General features: G+C 35.5%; 1 protein-coding gene across 4 annotated transcripts in view; it reads right to left on the bottom strand.

Moving 5' to 3' along the window:
* Positions 1–13,216, bottom strand: part of LOC150108904 (carboxypeptidase M-like) — an 81,666-nt gene that overhangs the window by 35,503 nt on the left and 32,947 nt on the right. For all 4 annotated transcript variants that reach the window (XM_090410836.1, XM_090410845.1, XM_090410854.1 and 1 more), the window contains exon 4: positions 5,526–5,698. In XM_090410836.1, coding sequence (XP_090266962.1) covers positions 5,526–5,698 — 173 coding nt within the window. The remainder of the gene's footprint in view (positions 1–5,525; positions 5,699–13,216) is intronic.

The following is a 13,216-nucleotide window of genomic DNA, read 5'->3' as shown; positions in this document are numbered from 1 at the left end:
GGCATTGCAACTTATAATTTTACAGAATTCAGCACTAAGTGCTGCATTTTCTACAGTGGAATTCAATTAAAATTTTAATAATACTTTTTTACCTGTATATTATGTATTTACAACACATGTTCTTCTAATATTAACAATAATGATTATACAGAATTTTTGAATATACCGAAATAATTTTACAGAATTCAGCTCTCTAAGTGCTTTATTTTCTACATTGATCAAAAAATCAGCTGACGCCTTTTTGTTCCAGTAGAGTAGGCGTGGCCGTTTTTTAGCCCTATCTAACTTTTAGAGACTGAGTGGGCAGTTTAATCTCCACTGGTAGCCAGCCAATCAGAGATAGCTGGCCCAAAGCTATCACTAATTAATCGGCACCCAGCGAAGAAGGCGGCTAGTAAATGCCGACATCTGGTGATCCCTAACCCTAACACAATATATTTAATGTCTGAAAATAGCGTGGGTTCGACGGTCGATTTTCTTGAGTTTACGGGACGAAAAAACCTGAGTTTCCGGGAGGAAAAACCAGCTAGCCCGTACCGAGATCGACTAACTCTAGAACCGGTCGAGAAAAGGCTTAGAAAAAGTTCGTTCCTCTAGTCGGCGACTAGATTCGAACGCCTTTCGTCGTGCGGTCAAGTGCTGTAGAGTGCAAACGACCCAGAAACAATATATCATATTATGATGTTCTGTAGCAAAACGTCCACAGTATGGAACACCATACAGAAATTCCTACATAAGACACAACCATTCTCTGAAAACACATTATTTTGGTTGGAAGACCAAAAAATGAAAAATACAGAACTAATAATCATAATAATAACAATGTATGCAATATGGTCCCACAGATGTGACAAAATACACGGAAGAGACACCAGACCAGACATACTAGCAAAAATTAACAATTATTTAAAGGAAATTATCATAAACACTACACAAACCAAAAGCATAACAACACAGCAATGGAGGAAACTCGGCCTAATTGAAGAAGGAGAAGAAGAAGGAAAAATAAAATTTATACCGATAATGGAACCCCCATAGTTAGTGGTAGACAATAATGATAACCCACTATCTGAATAAAAAGCATAATCCCAGACAAAGGTGCTGTTAACGTAGGCTCATTCGCCACAATGAGAGGAATAATGACAACAAGATATCAAATCTAATAAAAAAAAAAGAAAAAGAAAAAATAAATAATAAAAAAAAATAAAACGCCACTTCTACTGAGCTACACAGGCTCATTTCTACATTGATTTCAACTAAAATTTTTAATAGCATTTTTTTGCCTCTATATTATGTATTAACAACACATGTTCTTCTAATGTTAACGATGAAGATTATTCAGAATTTTTTTGTATAATAATTTTTTTATATATATAATTTTTTAATTATAATAATAATTTATTACATTATTTTTTCATGTTACATAAGAGTATTATATTAATGATATTATCACATAATGATCAGTATCTTCTTTATTGTTGTATACTTTACTAACTGTTTTATTACATAATCTGCTTCTTTGGTTATAAGGATTACGTGTGGTTGAGTGAGGCGAGTTAATCCCGCCTACTTCGAAGCTTGGGTTAGCTTTTGTGAAGAGCGTGGGATTTAGGCTTCACTCTTTATGTTGTTGCTACTGTTTATGTATGGGATGTTGGCATTGGATGCTGGTGATTTGTGATGTGTATATTAGTGTTAATTGTACGTAGGCTGTTCAATAAGTAATAAGACTATATTTATACAGAAAACAGATTACCTTTAATCGTCATCATTTACATGGTCATTTTCGAAGTAACTACCGTGAGACGCGATGCATTTGTCCCAACGTTGCGTCCACTTCTTAAACACATGTGAGAGTCCGTTTTTTGAGAGTTCTTTCAAAACCGCCTCCGCAGCTTTTACACATGCTTTGTTGCTTTCGAAATGGCGGCCTCTTTGTGGTTTCTTGAGCTGAGGAAACAGCCAGAAATCGCACGGTGCGAGATCAGGACTGTATGGAGGGTGTGGGAGGATATCTGTGTTGTTCTTCTGCAAAACGTCCACTACACAACCAGCAATATGTGGCCTTGCATTATCGTGGTGCAATAAGAAGCCATTCTTCAGCATGGACGCTTCCTTTTGACGTGCTTGATGATAATCGCTGCTGTGTTGATCATTGTCTCTGTGATGGACGTTGAAGGTCTTCCCTCACGTTCAAGATCTTCCACATTTTGCCTTCCTTCCTTAAAAGTTTTATGCCAGCGAAAAACACTTGCCCTCAACATTGCTTCATCGTGGAAAGCTTCGCGTATCATGTTAAAAGTGTCCGATGCCGATTTTTGCAAACGCACACAAAATTTAATCGCATAACGCTGTTCCAAGGACGCTTCCATTTCGAAGACTGGTCGCACCTCGTAGGCGCGCCGATGAGCACTTGCGTTTAGTCACGTGACACTCTGGCACATCAGCCCGTATACGCCATCTATCAACCTCTTTTGTTATACATACAGCAACATTTCTTTATTCCACAGAAATTAATATTGTGATGAGTGGTTTCGCCATAGTAAAATTAGTCTTATTACTTATTGAACAGCCCACGTATATTAACTTTGTTAGTATATTTTCCAGAGTTCGTGTTTTAATGTTCTGTAGTTATCTATGTGTTTTAAATTTCTTGGTAGGTTGTTGAGTTGCGTGGGTATCTAATGTGATCTCACAAAAGAACCGTATGAATAGTTGAAGGGTGTAGGGATGTAGAGAGTTGTTGTGGGTCGTGTTATACGATATCTGTCTCTGTTGTTTCAATAGGTGATGTTGAAGTAATTCCTTGTTAATGTCATGTAGTGTTTCAGGTTTTTAATGCTCAGAATTCTGTGTATCGCCATGTGCTTATCCGATATTGGTTGTTGCGTGTATAGTGTTCATATGACTGTTGACACGCTTTTCCTGTGTAATGTGTCTAATTTTGTTAGATGGCTATTTGATGTGTTTGCATAGACTGTTATTCCGTTTCTGAGTAGGGATTCGCAGTTACCGTGATATAAGAGTTTTTTTATGTTGGATGGAATAATGTCTTTAACTTGGAAGAGTTTTGCTGCGATGATCCGGAGTTTGGTGTGTGTAGGTATTCTATATGTTTTGTCCATTTAAGGTGGGAATCTATATAGATACCGAGGTATTTTGCATGTGTTACAGGTTTGATTTCGGAACATTGGCAGGTATTTTTGTTGTTAATGCAGCGGTATGTATGACAGTGTATCGATAGTGATGCAGGTCGTATGATTTCTTGGGCTGTGTATTATCAACATCTGTGTTTTGGTGCCGTTCATTAGAATTGCGTTTTGGTGGAAGTATGTTGTGATTTTATTTAGGTCTTGTTGGGCTTTGCAGAGAGCCGTGTTGATGTCTGTGTGGATTGCTAGTAGTGCGGTGTCATCTGCGTACTGAAATATTTGACTTCTTATGGCCATATTATGAACATCGTTAATGTATATGTTGAATAGAGTGGGTGATAATATGGCTCCTTGAGGTACACCGTATTTTATTTGTATATTTTTGTTACTTGAGTTCTGTTTGAGAGGTAGTTCTTGAACCATGTATGCAGTGTTCCTTTTATGCCTATTGAGTATAACTTGGTGAGTAGTATGTGATGTTCAAGTGTATCAAATGCTTTAGTTAGGTCCAGCAGTATAAGGACGGCGTACTTGTTTTTGTCAAGAGCTTTGTTTATTGTGTCGGCGATGTCTTCTAATAAAGTGATGGTGCTTTTTGTTTTCTGAAAGCCGTGTTGGTTTTGTGAGATGATGTTGTACTTCTGTAAATAGTTCTATAGCCTGGTGTGTGTTATTTTTTCTAGAATTTTTGAGATGACTGGTAGGGTAGCTATTGGTCTATAGTTCTGAGTATCGTTTCTTTTGCGTAATTACGCAAATTTGTATATTGGCGTAATTACCGCAGTTTTTAGTTGTTGTGGAATAATGCCTGTGTCGAATATTATGTTCACGAGTTTCAAAAGTATTGAATATATTTGTTCAAAGTGTGTTATAAGGTCTGTGAATCTTATTTTGTCTATTCCTGGAGTGGTCGTTGGTTTTAGTTGTAGGAGTGCTTCTTTCAGTTCCTGTTTTGTTACGGGTGGAAAATACATCGTTTGTTGTTGACTTTGTGTCGGTAGTTTTTTGTTGATCGTTGGTAGTTTGTCTTTTTTAAATTGTGTGATATTGTTTGTGAAAGCATGGTTGAATGAGTCTGCTAGTTCCTCTTGGTTTGTGTCCTGACCAAAGCTTTTTGCAATAAAATCTTGTGCTGAAGTTTTCTTTTTTCGAGGTACTAATTCGTTGAGTGTAGCCCATGTTTGCTTAATGTTGTCGTTATATTCCATGAATTTTTGGACGTAGTAGCGTCTTTTTGCCATATATTGGCAATCTGCCATATTTTCCAATAATAATAATAATAATAATAATAATAATAATAATAATAATAATAATAATAATAATAATAATGATTAATAAATAAATAAAATAATAATAAATAAAATAATAATAATAATAAACTTAAACTCTGCATCCATTCCAAATGGCTTTCAAGCTCATATCTTACCAAATTTACAACAGCTTTTGAAAGAAGCCTCTATTAAAAGGAAATATTGGAAATGACAGTGTACCATCTATTCGAACAAATTAGCTAAAGATGAATAAACTACGTATAGCGGGAGTCATATTAAAAAAATTTAACATGAACATATATATTGTTAGCATTATGTTAATCATATCGAAGAATTAGAAGGTCGAATGCAGTCATCCAGACTTTTCTATTTTTGTAACAGCCTATTACGCTTAGAAATTTCATGTTTCTTGTGCGGGAACGAATTGAAGCATATTGGTGTCTCCAGATTTATAAGTTTGTCATAGTTATGAATACAATAACGGGCACTTAGTGTTCCATACATGAAACTTCACGAAACTTACGAAAAAAGGAAACTTTTATATATGAATAAACATTTTTATCCAATTTAATGACAGTGAGTGGTCTTGTATAACGGTAGAGCATCTTTAGAGCATTTACCTGGTATCTTGTTTCTGGTTTCACTTTTCATTAAAAAAATGACATTAATAATAGAACCTCCTTAAATTAGTCGGTATAGCCGATGCCCTTTGGCTTTTTAACTAAAGATAAATTCGAGAATTCATATAAAATTGCAATGGTATTTCGGCCTTCAGAAACGTAAACCGGCCGGAGAACCCATGCAAATAACCGACATGTCACACTACTAGCCTCACAGGCTTTGTTTCTTCTATCTAATTTCAGAAACAAACGAGAACAATAACTACTCATAATTAGTGGGTAGATAGGTAGGATTTTCTCTTATGAAATTCTTCTCAATATGGCAAGAATCCGAATGCAGAGGAGCATAAATGCTGAGGAAAAGCCAACTATGAAATACACAACTGATCTCCTCATCTATTCATTCCTTCTGTCTACGAAAATTAATAAAATTATTTGCTGGACAAATTCAGTTTATCTCTGATTTTAACTATTTTACTCACCGTCCTCTGACTCCAGAGCACTCTCCTTCTCGAGCTCGCTCAAAACCGTCGGGATTCATTGTTGGCATGATGTGGATTCGAGTACTGTTCATTAGCATTTGAACGGTGGCGTCCGTGTCGTAGTTATCGATGAGGTAGGCCACAAACTGAAGCATAAGTTCTCTTCCAACTGCCTGAGGAAAAATAATCGTTTAAACATTACATTAATTTTTTATTCAAAGATTAAAATTTCTGTATATTTTCTCTTTATTTTATTCGATTTGTAACGTGGAACAGTAATTATTATTATTATTATTATTATTATTATTATTATTATTATTATTATTATTATTATTATAGTTATGTCCAGGTAGGCATAGAGAAGGCGCTGTGTAGGCATACGAGCGGGTACACAGTGATATCGCTGCTCCCGTTTTTTATAGTTTTAAAGCGGTTGTAAATCCTGTTTTAAATTTAAAAGTGTTCCCAAGTAATTCTACTTGTCACGCCGAAGACAGTCATATAAAATTCACCAAAATCGGCTAAGAAGAAACCAAATTTTGAAGTGTTGAAAAGTGACCAGAGAGGACCGCGGTCAACAACGAGCGAAGAGCAAACGACGTCGCCATCTTTACAATCACACCATAGTTTCTCAAGGGAAGAAAGGTGAGTCATGAAGTGTGTCAAATGCCTGGAGGATTTATTGTCCGAACGGAAATCAAATAACCTGTACGAAATGCAGCAGGATTCTACACTTAAAATGTGCCAGCTTTTCAGAAACAAACTGGCAATATAAATCCAATGCAACATGCTAGAAATGGAAATGCCCACTCTGCAGGAAGAACAAAGAAACGCACCTAAGACACCTACGACGCAGCCGATTATACAGGAGGCAAAATCAGACGAAGAACTGAACAGACAAAAAAAATGCAAGTGAGTCCTATAATTTCAACTCTTTAAATATACTAATGACCTTGGCCGCACGAAGGAAGACTTGATTTCGAGTCTAGTCGGCGACTAGAGGAAATTTTTCTAAGCCTTTTTTCGACCGGTTCCCGAGTTAGTCGATCTCTGGCACGGGCAAGCGGGTTTTTCCTCCCGAAAACTCGGGTTTTTCGTCCTGTAAACTCAAGAAAATCGACCGTAGAATCCACATTATTTCAGACATTAAATATATTGTGTTAGGGTAAGGGACCACGAGATGGCGGCACATTTGAGCCGTCTCTCTTCACTGTGTACCGCTTAATTAGTGATAGCCTTGGGCCATCTATCTCTGATTGGTACTAGTGGAGATTGAACTGCCCACTCAGTCTCCAAAAGTTAGATAGGGCTAAATGGCCTCGCCTACTCCCGTATACGGGAATAAAAAGGCGTTAGCTGATTTTTTTTTTTTTTAAATATACTAATAGAAAACGGTCTAGAGACTATAAAAGACAGTTTAGTAGATCTTGGGCAAGAACTCTTTGACGAACAGAACGAACAAATAACAAAAAATATAGCGAATATGAAGATTTGGTCAAACATAATAATTTAGCAGTGATAGAAGTGTTGCAAACGCTTCTATCACTGCTTAAAATCAGCATTAACGCACTAAATGACAGGCAATACAATTTGATGAAAGAGACATCCGAATGAAGTTCTTAACTCCGTTAAGAACTTCATTCTCTAAAACTACAATACAAATGTTTAAATCAGCAACAACATAAAGAAGATCTTGTCATAAACGGTTTTCCTGAAACTGCACCTACAGAAAACCTCAGAGACGTAGTTTTAAAATTAGGCCATGCAATTGATATCCTTCCCCCTACAGCTTAATGAAATTCAGACTGTAAATCGGATTCCTAGGAAGAGCAAAAAACAAGGCTTGCCATGACCTGCACCAGTCATAGTCTGTCTTACAAGCAAGTCCACAAGAGACAATCTCATAAAAGCCAGCAGACAGAAAAAACCAGTCGCAAAGGACTTGAACGCATTGCAAGACAATACACCAATCTTCCTATCCGCATATTTAACACCATTCAACCAAAATCTGTTGTACCGAGCAAGAAAGGCAAAATCAGAAAACAAATACCAATTTTTGCCAAGATATTCTTGAGGAAGTCATAAACTTCAAAGCCGATACAAATTAAAAGTGCAGAAGACATAGAAAGGCTTCCACAGTGAAAAAAAAAGTCTCCTAATTAGTTCAAAAAGAAAACCACAATAAAAATGAATGTGACAATAACACCAGAATATACCAGCAATTTCACTTTGATCAGACCTTTCAGATCATTCATTTGACCTCCTAAACATCAGTCTACTTCCAACACAGCAATCAAATTAGTAAAATATGTATATATGTGTATATATATATATATATATATATATATATATATATATATATATATATATATATATATATATATATATATATATATATATATATATATATATATATATATAACTGGTGTCATCCTCAGATAAGCTAAGTAAAAACCTTTGAGGATGCAAGCAGAGACATGATATCTCAACCGAGCTCAACAGGAAAAAAAAAAGAATTATTTATTACATTGAAGTGCTGTAGCTACAGCGGTTAAAAACATTAAAAGCAAAAATTGTAAAATATATATAACTTACTGTCATACTATAAATGCTGTTAAAAAATTTAATCTTATTTAATTGCAAACTATAAATTACCATCTATAGTAACTATTATTAACACATTATACAAAATACGGAAAAATGTGTATGAAATTCACTGTAAAAAATAAAAAACTAGATCATGTTTTGTAAATGCATAATATGCAATCATAACTTTAATTTTAAAAAATCATTGAATTAAAAAAAATACTATTATCATATGTATGTAATGTAATTTTTAAATTTTGTAATTTCTATAATTTTATAATGTAATTATTATATGTATGCAAGACATAATAAAGTGGGAAAAAAATTAAGATCCTCCAGGAAGTGAGAGACTCATCGAGGGAGGCCATATACTACATGCACCATATCACTGCTTGCACACACAACATCCAATGACAGTCCATTCCAATCATGCACCACCCTGTGAGAGAAAAATCTTGCCCTCCACTCCTTCTTAGTGGCATTCATTCTTAGCTTCCAAGGATGCCCCTCTCGTCCTTTCCCCACCCTCCATAAATTGAAAATTTTCATCAACTGAAATCCTGTATGACCCTTTCAGAAGTTTGTAGGTCTCAATCATATCACCCCTCTTTTTTCTTTTTGCTAGTGCCAGCAGCCTACAAATTCTCAGTCTGTCTTCATAATCAGTATTCCACAATCCTGATATCGTTTTAACACTCTTCTTTGCACTCTCTCCACGTATCAGAATCACTACGGAAACCAAAAGACCAGACCTGCGCACAATAGTTCAAGTGAGGGCTTATCAAGCCATGCAAAGAGGAAACATTACATCCTTATCTTTACTTGTGAAAGTTCGTTGCATTGCAATTATCTTTTGAGTTGTATTTGCAATCTTTGCTACATGGCTCTTGAACTTCAACTTGCTATCTACCAACATTCCAAGATCCCTAGCTTGATCAGTTTTCTTCTAGCATATTAGTTCTTGATATTAGTACTCTTAATGTAATTTTTCACTATTCTTCAAATGTGCTTTCCAGAATTTATTTAATTTTTATTACTTATTCTATTACTGTTTTTTTTCCTTTAGTGTGCAAATTTGATCGCATCATCATCAATCCTGAAAAGGAAGAAAAATCTGAATCATAATTGTCGTATTGCTTGAATCCTTCATTCATTCATTCATTCATTAGTACTTGAGGTGTTTAGCTAAGGCCCATGACCTGCCAAGTATCCTCACCTTCGGTAAACTTATTTTAATAAAATAAGAGGTTAGTCTTATGTTTATAAATATTTATAAACATGTTTATAAATTTATAAACATATTTTAAATATATATATATATATATATATATATATATTTGAATTTGAATCATTGGTTAAAGATAATTTAGAAATACATTAACAGATATTTCACATTACCTTGAAATATCTGTCATAATAATGATCCCCAATATGGATTCTGTTGTCGTTGATCCTCGCGCGATCCATCCTTCCTTACGTTAGTACCTATGAATAAGACTTCGGAGAAACTCAAGCAGTTCCTCTTGTCATTGCAAATGCTTTCAGATGTATTTTACTGGGTTTGACATTAAATGTACACTCCCAAAATATGGATTGTTCTCTATCTTTTGCGATTTGTCGGCCGACTTCCTCTCTAGTCATTCATCGTGGGTGAAGTTTATCCTTAAATGCCTCGCTAATGATGAGTCACTGAAAAGTATTATTTTGTGCATCCACTATATATCACTGTTACCCCATCTTAGTTCACAAGGTCTGCTTTTATTTCGATACAGAGCCACAGCCAACCATTTCTTTTTATTTTAAATAAAAATTTCTTATTAAATAAAAAGACGAAACAAAATCTAACATATTAATATAACACAGCTAACGTAGTTACACAGTTGATAAGAGAACAAAACAGGCATGCAACTTTTAAATAGTATATGATTATTCATTTCTCGAACAACCAGCTCTATTCACTTCATAACATAAAAGTTTTTTTTGTAGTTTGACGTACAGTTGCAAAAAGAAAATCTTAAACATAAATTTGAATGTTCATTTAAATAAATGCGCGTTCCCCGAATTGGAATGAACAGCATCTTTCAAATATGACAACTCTTTTTCATTATTTAATTCTTTTTTCTGATGATCACTCTTCTCTATCTTTCTGTTTTCCCTCTGTCGTCACATCTGCTGCTTCTGTTAATTTTTCTTTGTGTGTAGATTTTGCATTAATTTTCTGCAGTTGATTTTCCTTACCGGGTTAAAAAAATTCGGAATGTTTGCATACATTTGCTAACGTCACTTTATTACGTGATCGTTTTAAACGTTCTTGTCAAGTTTCCTTTTAAAATTTCTACATACCCGGATATTCTGAATTTACGAATTACATCCGGTAACAAACGTCAGTCCTTCCTTAAAAATCTACGCCATAGTTATGCTCGTTTATAGATTAGCTAGAAAGTAACTTCGCCTGAAAATTCGTATCAGTGATGATCACTCTACGATTATTGCCATGATAAAAAAACATAATAATAATAAGACTTTACAATTGCAGAAAGCGTTTCTAAGACAAAAATCTACTTTTATTAATCCAATCTTGGTTTATTCCTTTCAGTCGTTTCCGACCCTAAGTGACTTTGTAGGCATGCCCACAAAGTGTTCTTGGTGAAATTTTTACAGGGTAGTTCACCACTGCCAATTTTATACGTGCTCGGGACCGGCATATGGGTGGAACGTATTCATGACTGTCATCCATGTGTGTTCACTGGACCGGTTTGCCTGTTCTAGGGGGAAAAACCCGAGTTTCCGGTTGAAAAAAAAAACTTACCTCTGTATGAGGCCGACTAACTCACCTTCCGTCGAAAGAGACCAAATTAAGGTTCTTCCCGTTACTGACGGGAATCGAACCCAGGTCTTTCCGACCAAAGGACTTCGTCTATACTACGGAGGCTTCATTAATCCAATCAAAGTATCTAAATCTAAAATACCTTTACAAACAAATAACTTAATAGCCATTGATCAGCTTTGAATTGCTCAGTTTTGTATAGTTTGCGTTTTTCTTTGGGCTAAGCAATGCAACAGGCTTTTCTCACTGCATATAAAGCCATGCATGTCTTAGGGGAGAAAAAGTGATTTAACGGTACAGTTAAGAAAAAATTATTTTAGTTGAGTGCTTCGTTTTCTGATTAATGTTATATCATCCCACTTCATGAATTAAGGAATCTTGTTATTTTGCGTGTTATTGTGGTATGGAGTTAAAAACATTTCATAAAATACTATGAATGAAAAATTAGAATGAATGGCGATTAGACCACTCATTGATAGTGTTATCCATTGCAATTTTGACCTTCGTTCCAGCTATGACGCCGATGTTAATATGAATGGAAACAATATTCAAACAATAAATGCCCATTCCAGAACAGTAAAAGATCCTTATAATAATACACGGCACACCATAGCAACTTCACGAGTCTCAACTGCTTCAATACTCGTGAAGTTGTTACTTTGAAAATTTCTCTCATTTTTGTAGTGGATACATTGTAATTTTACCTTTTTTTAGCAGCTCTTTAATGATCAGTTGTTAAGTTTCTAAAATAATTTGCATTTTAAAAAATACAAAAGAAAAGAAAGCATGTGTAAATATACAATTCAACCGCACGCTAAATTATCAGCGTGCAAAAATAAAGGATCTAGTAAACGACAGTCGCTGGTACTTTAGCACGCCCTATTTGACAAGAAAACAAGATTGCAGATGTGTTGTCCTCATTGTATGTCTTTAACCTTGGCGAGGAAACTCACTCCCAGGTACAAGCAGAACAGTGAAGTTTCAAAACATAGAAAGTGTTGCATTTCAGTAGACAGTAAAAATGTTTGCTTTTTTTTCCCCCTTTTTTTTTTTACACAGGTTAACAACTTACAAGTTACTTAGTCGAACTCCAAAAAATTTGCCTCCTGTGAATTCGTTTTTATTTGTCTGGTGAATCATACGTGAAAAATAAAAGAAGCTTGAGACATTATAAGAATACAGCAAAACTATTTTAATGAAAATCCTGAACGTCGTCTACACTATAAAACGACTTCATTTCAATTTTTTATATTTCTTACTGAAAAGCAACAATGTATCAGGCAATAAAAGCTTACTTTTTTTTTTTGAAAATAATATTGATATTATTCAGTTGTCAATAGCAATTCGGTCATCATATTTGGTATTTTAAATAGTTACTAATGTGTAAAATCGGTAACCTGTACGTCTTGCGAACTTGCACAATGACATGTTTAAGTTAAGGGATATGACATCCCACATCGTTTCTTAGCCGAATAAGAAACTCAAAGAGTTTCATGCCGAATATAGTAGAAACTATATAAAGTTCGGCGATTCCAAGCGCAAGCAAATACCTGGATACTGCAGCAACTGACCCTAAAGGTAGTGCAAGCAGAGGCAACTCATGTCTAAGGTGGAGCAAGCTCCGATCACTATTCTTGATATGTACCCACATGAACTTAGCTCCTAGGAGCTGTATTTCTGTTCAAATTATGAGAGAAGGTCACTACCCAGACCGGTTTCAACCTTTATTGAGGTCTCATCAGTGAGTAGGTGGACCTAGTTAATATCAAGTTTGTAGCAAACAGAACTTACAACCCTTCTTGCACTACCTTTAGGGTCAGTTGCTGCAGTATCCAGGTATATACTTACGCTTGGAATCGCCGAACTTTATATAGTTTCTACTATATTCGGCTAAGAAACGATATGGGATGTCATATCTCTTAACTTAAACATGTCATATGTCGCCGAATTGAAGCCTTTGGCTCTTCATATATCTAATAATTTATTAGGACACCTCTCGGCAATACTCATAGAAGGGTTGTAAGTTCTGTTCGCTACAAACGATATTAACTAGATCTACCTACTCACTGATGAGACCCCAATGAGGGTGGAAACCGGTGCTGGGCTGATCTGGCTTTGAGAGGCTCCACTTGGAGGTGGGTTTTTGCCTGTCTCTGAGTGGGGCCACCGCTGAGATTATGGCTCTGCTTGGTGGTGGGGTGAGCCTGCCACGTAGAGCCAATGCTGAGAAGTTCTCGGTGACGGGGTGAGCCTGTCATCGAGTGGAACAACGCTGAGT

The sequence above is a fragment of the Typopeltis vanoorti genome, chromosome 2 (genome assembly GCF_054136105.1).
Source record: "Typopeltis vanoorti isolate ZY-2024b chromosome 2, IOZ_Tvanoo_1.0, whole genome shotgun sequence".
NCBI lineage: Eukaryota > Metazoa > Arthropoda > Arachnida > Uropygi > Thelyphonidae > Typopeltis > Typopeltis vanoorti.
The sequence above is the reverse complement of the archived record's forward strand: the minus strand, read 5'-3'. Positions and strand labels throughout refer to the sequence as shown.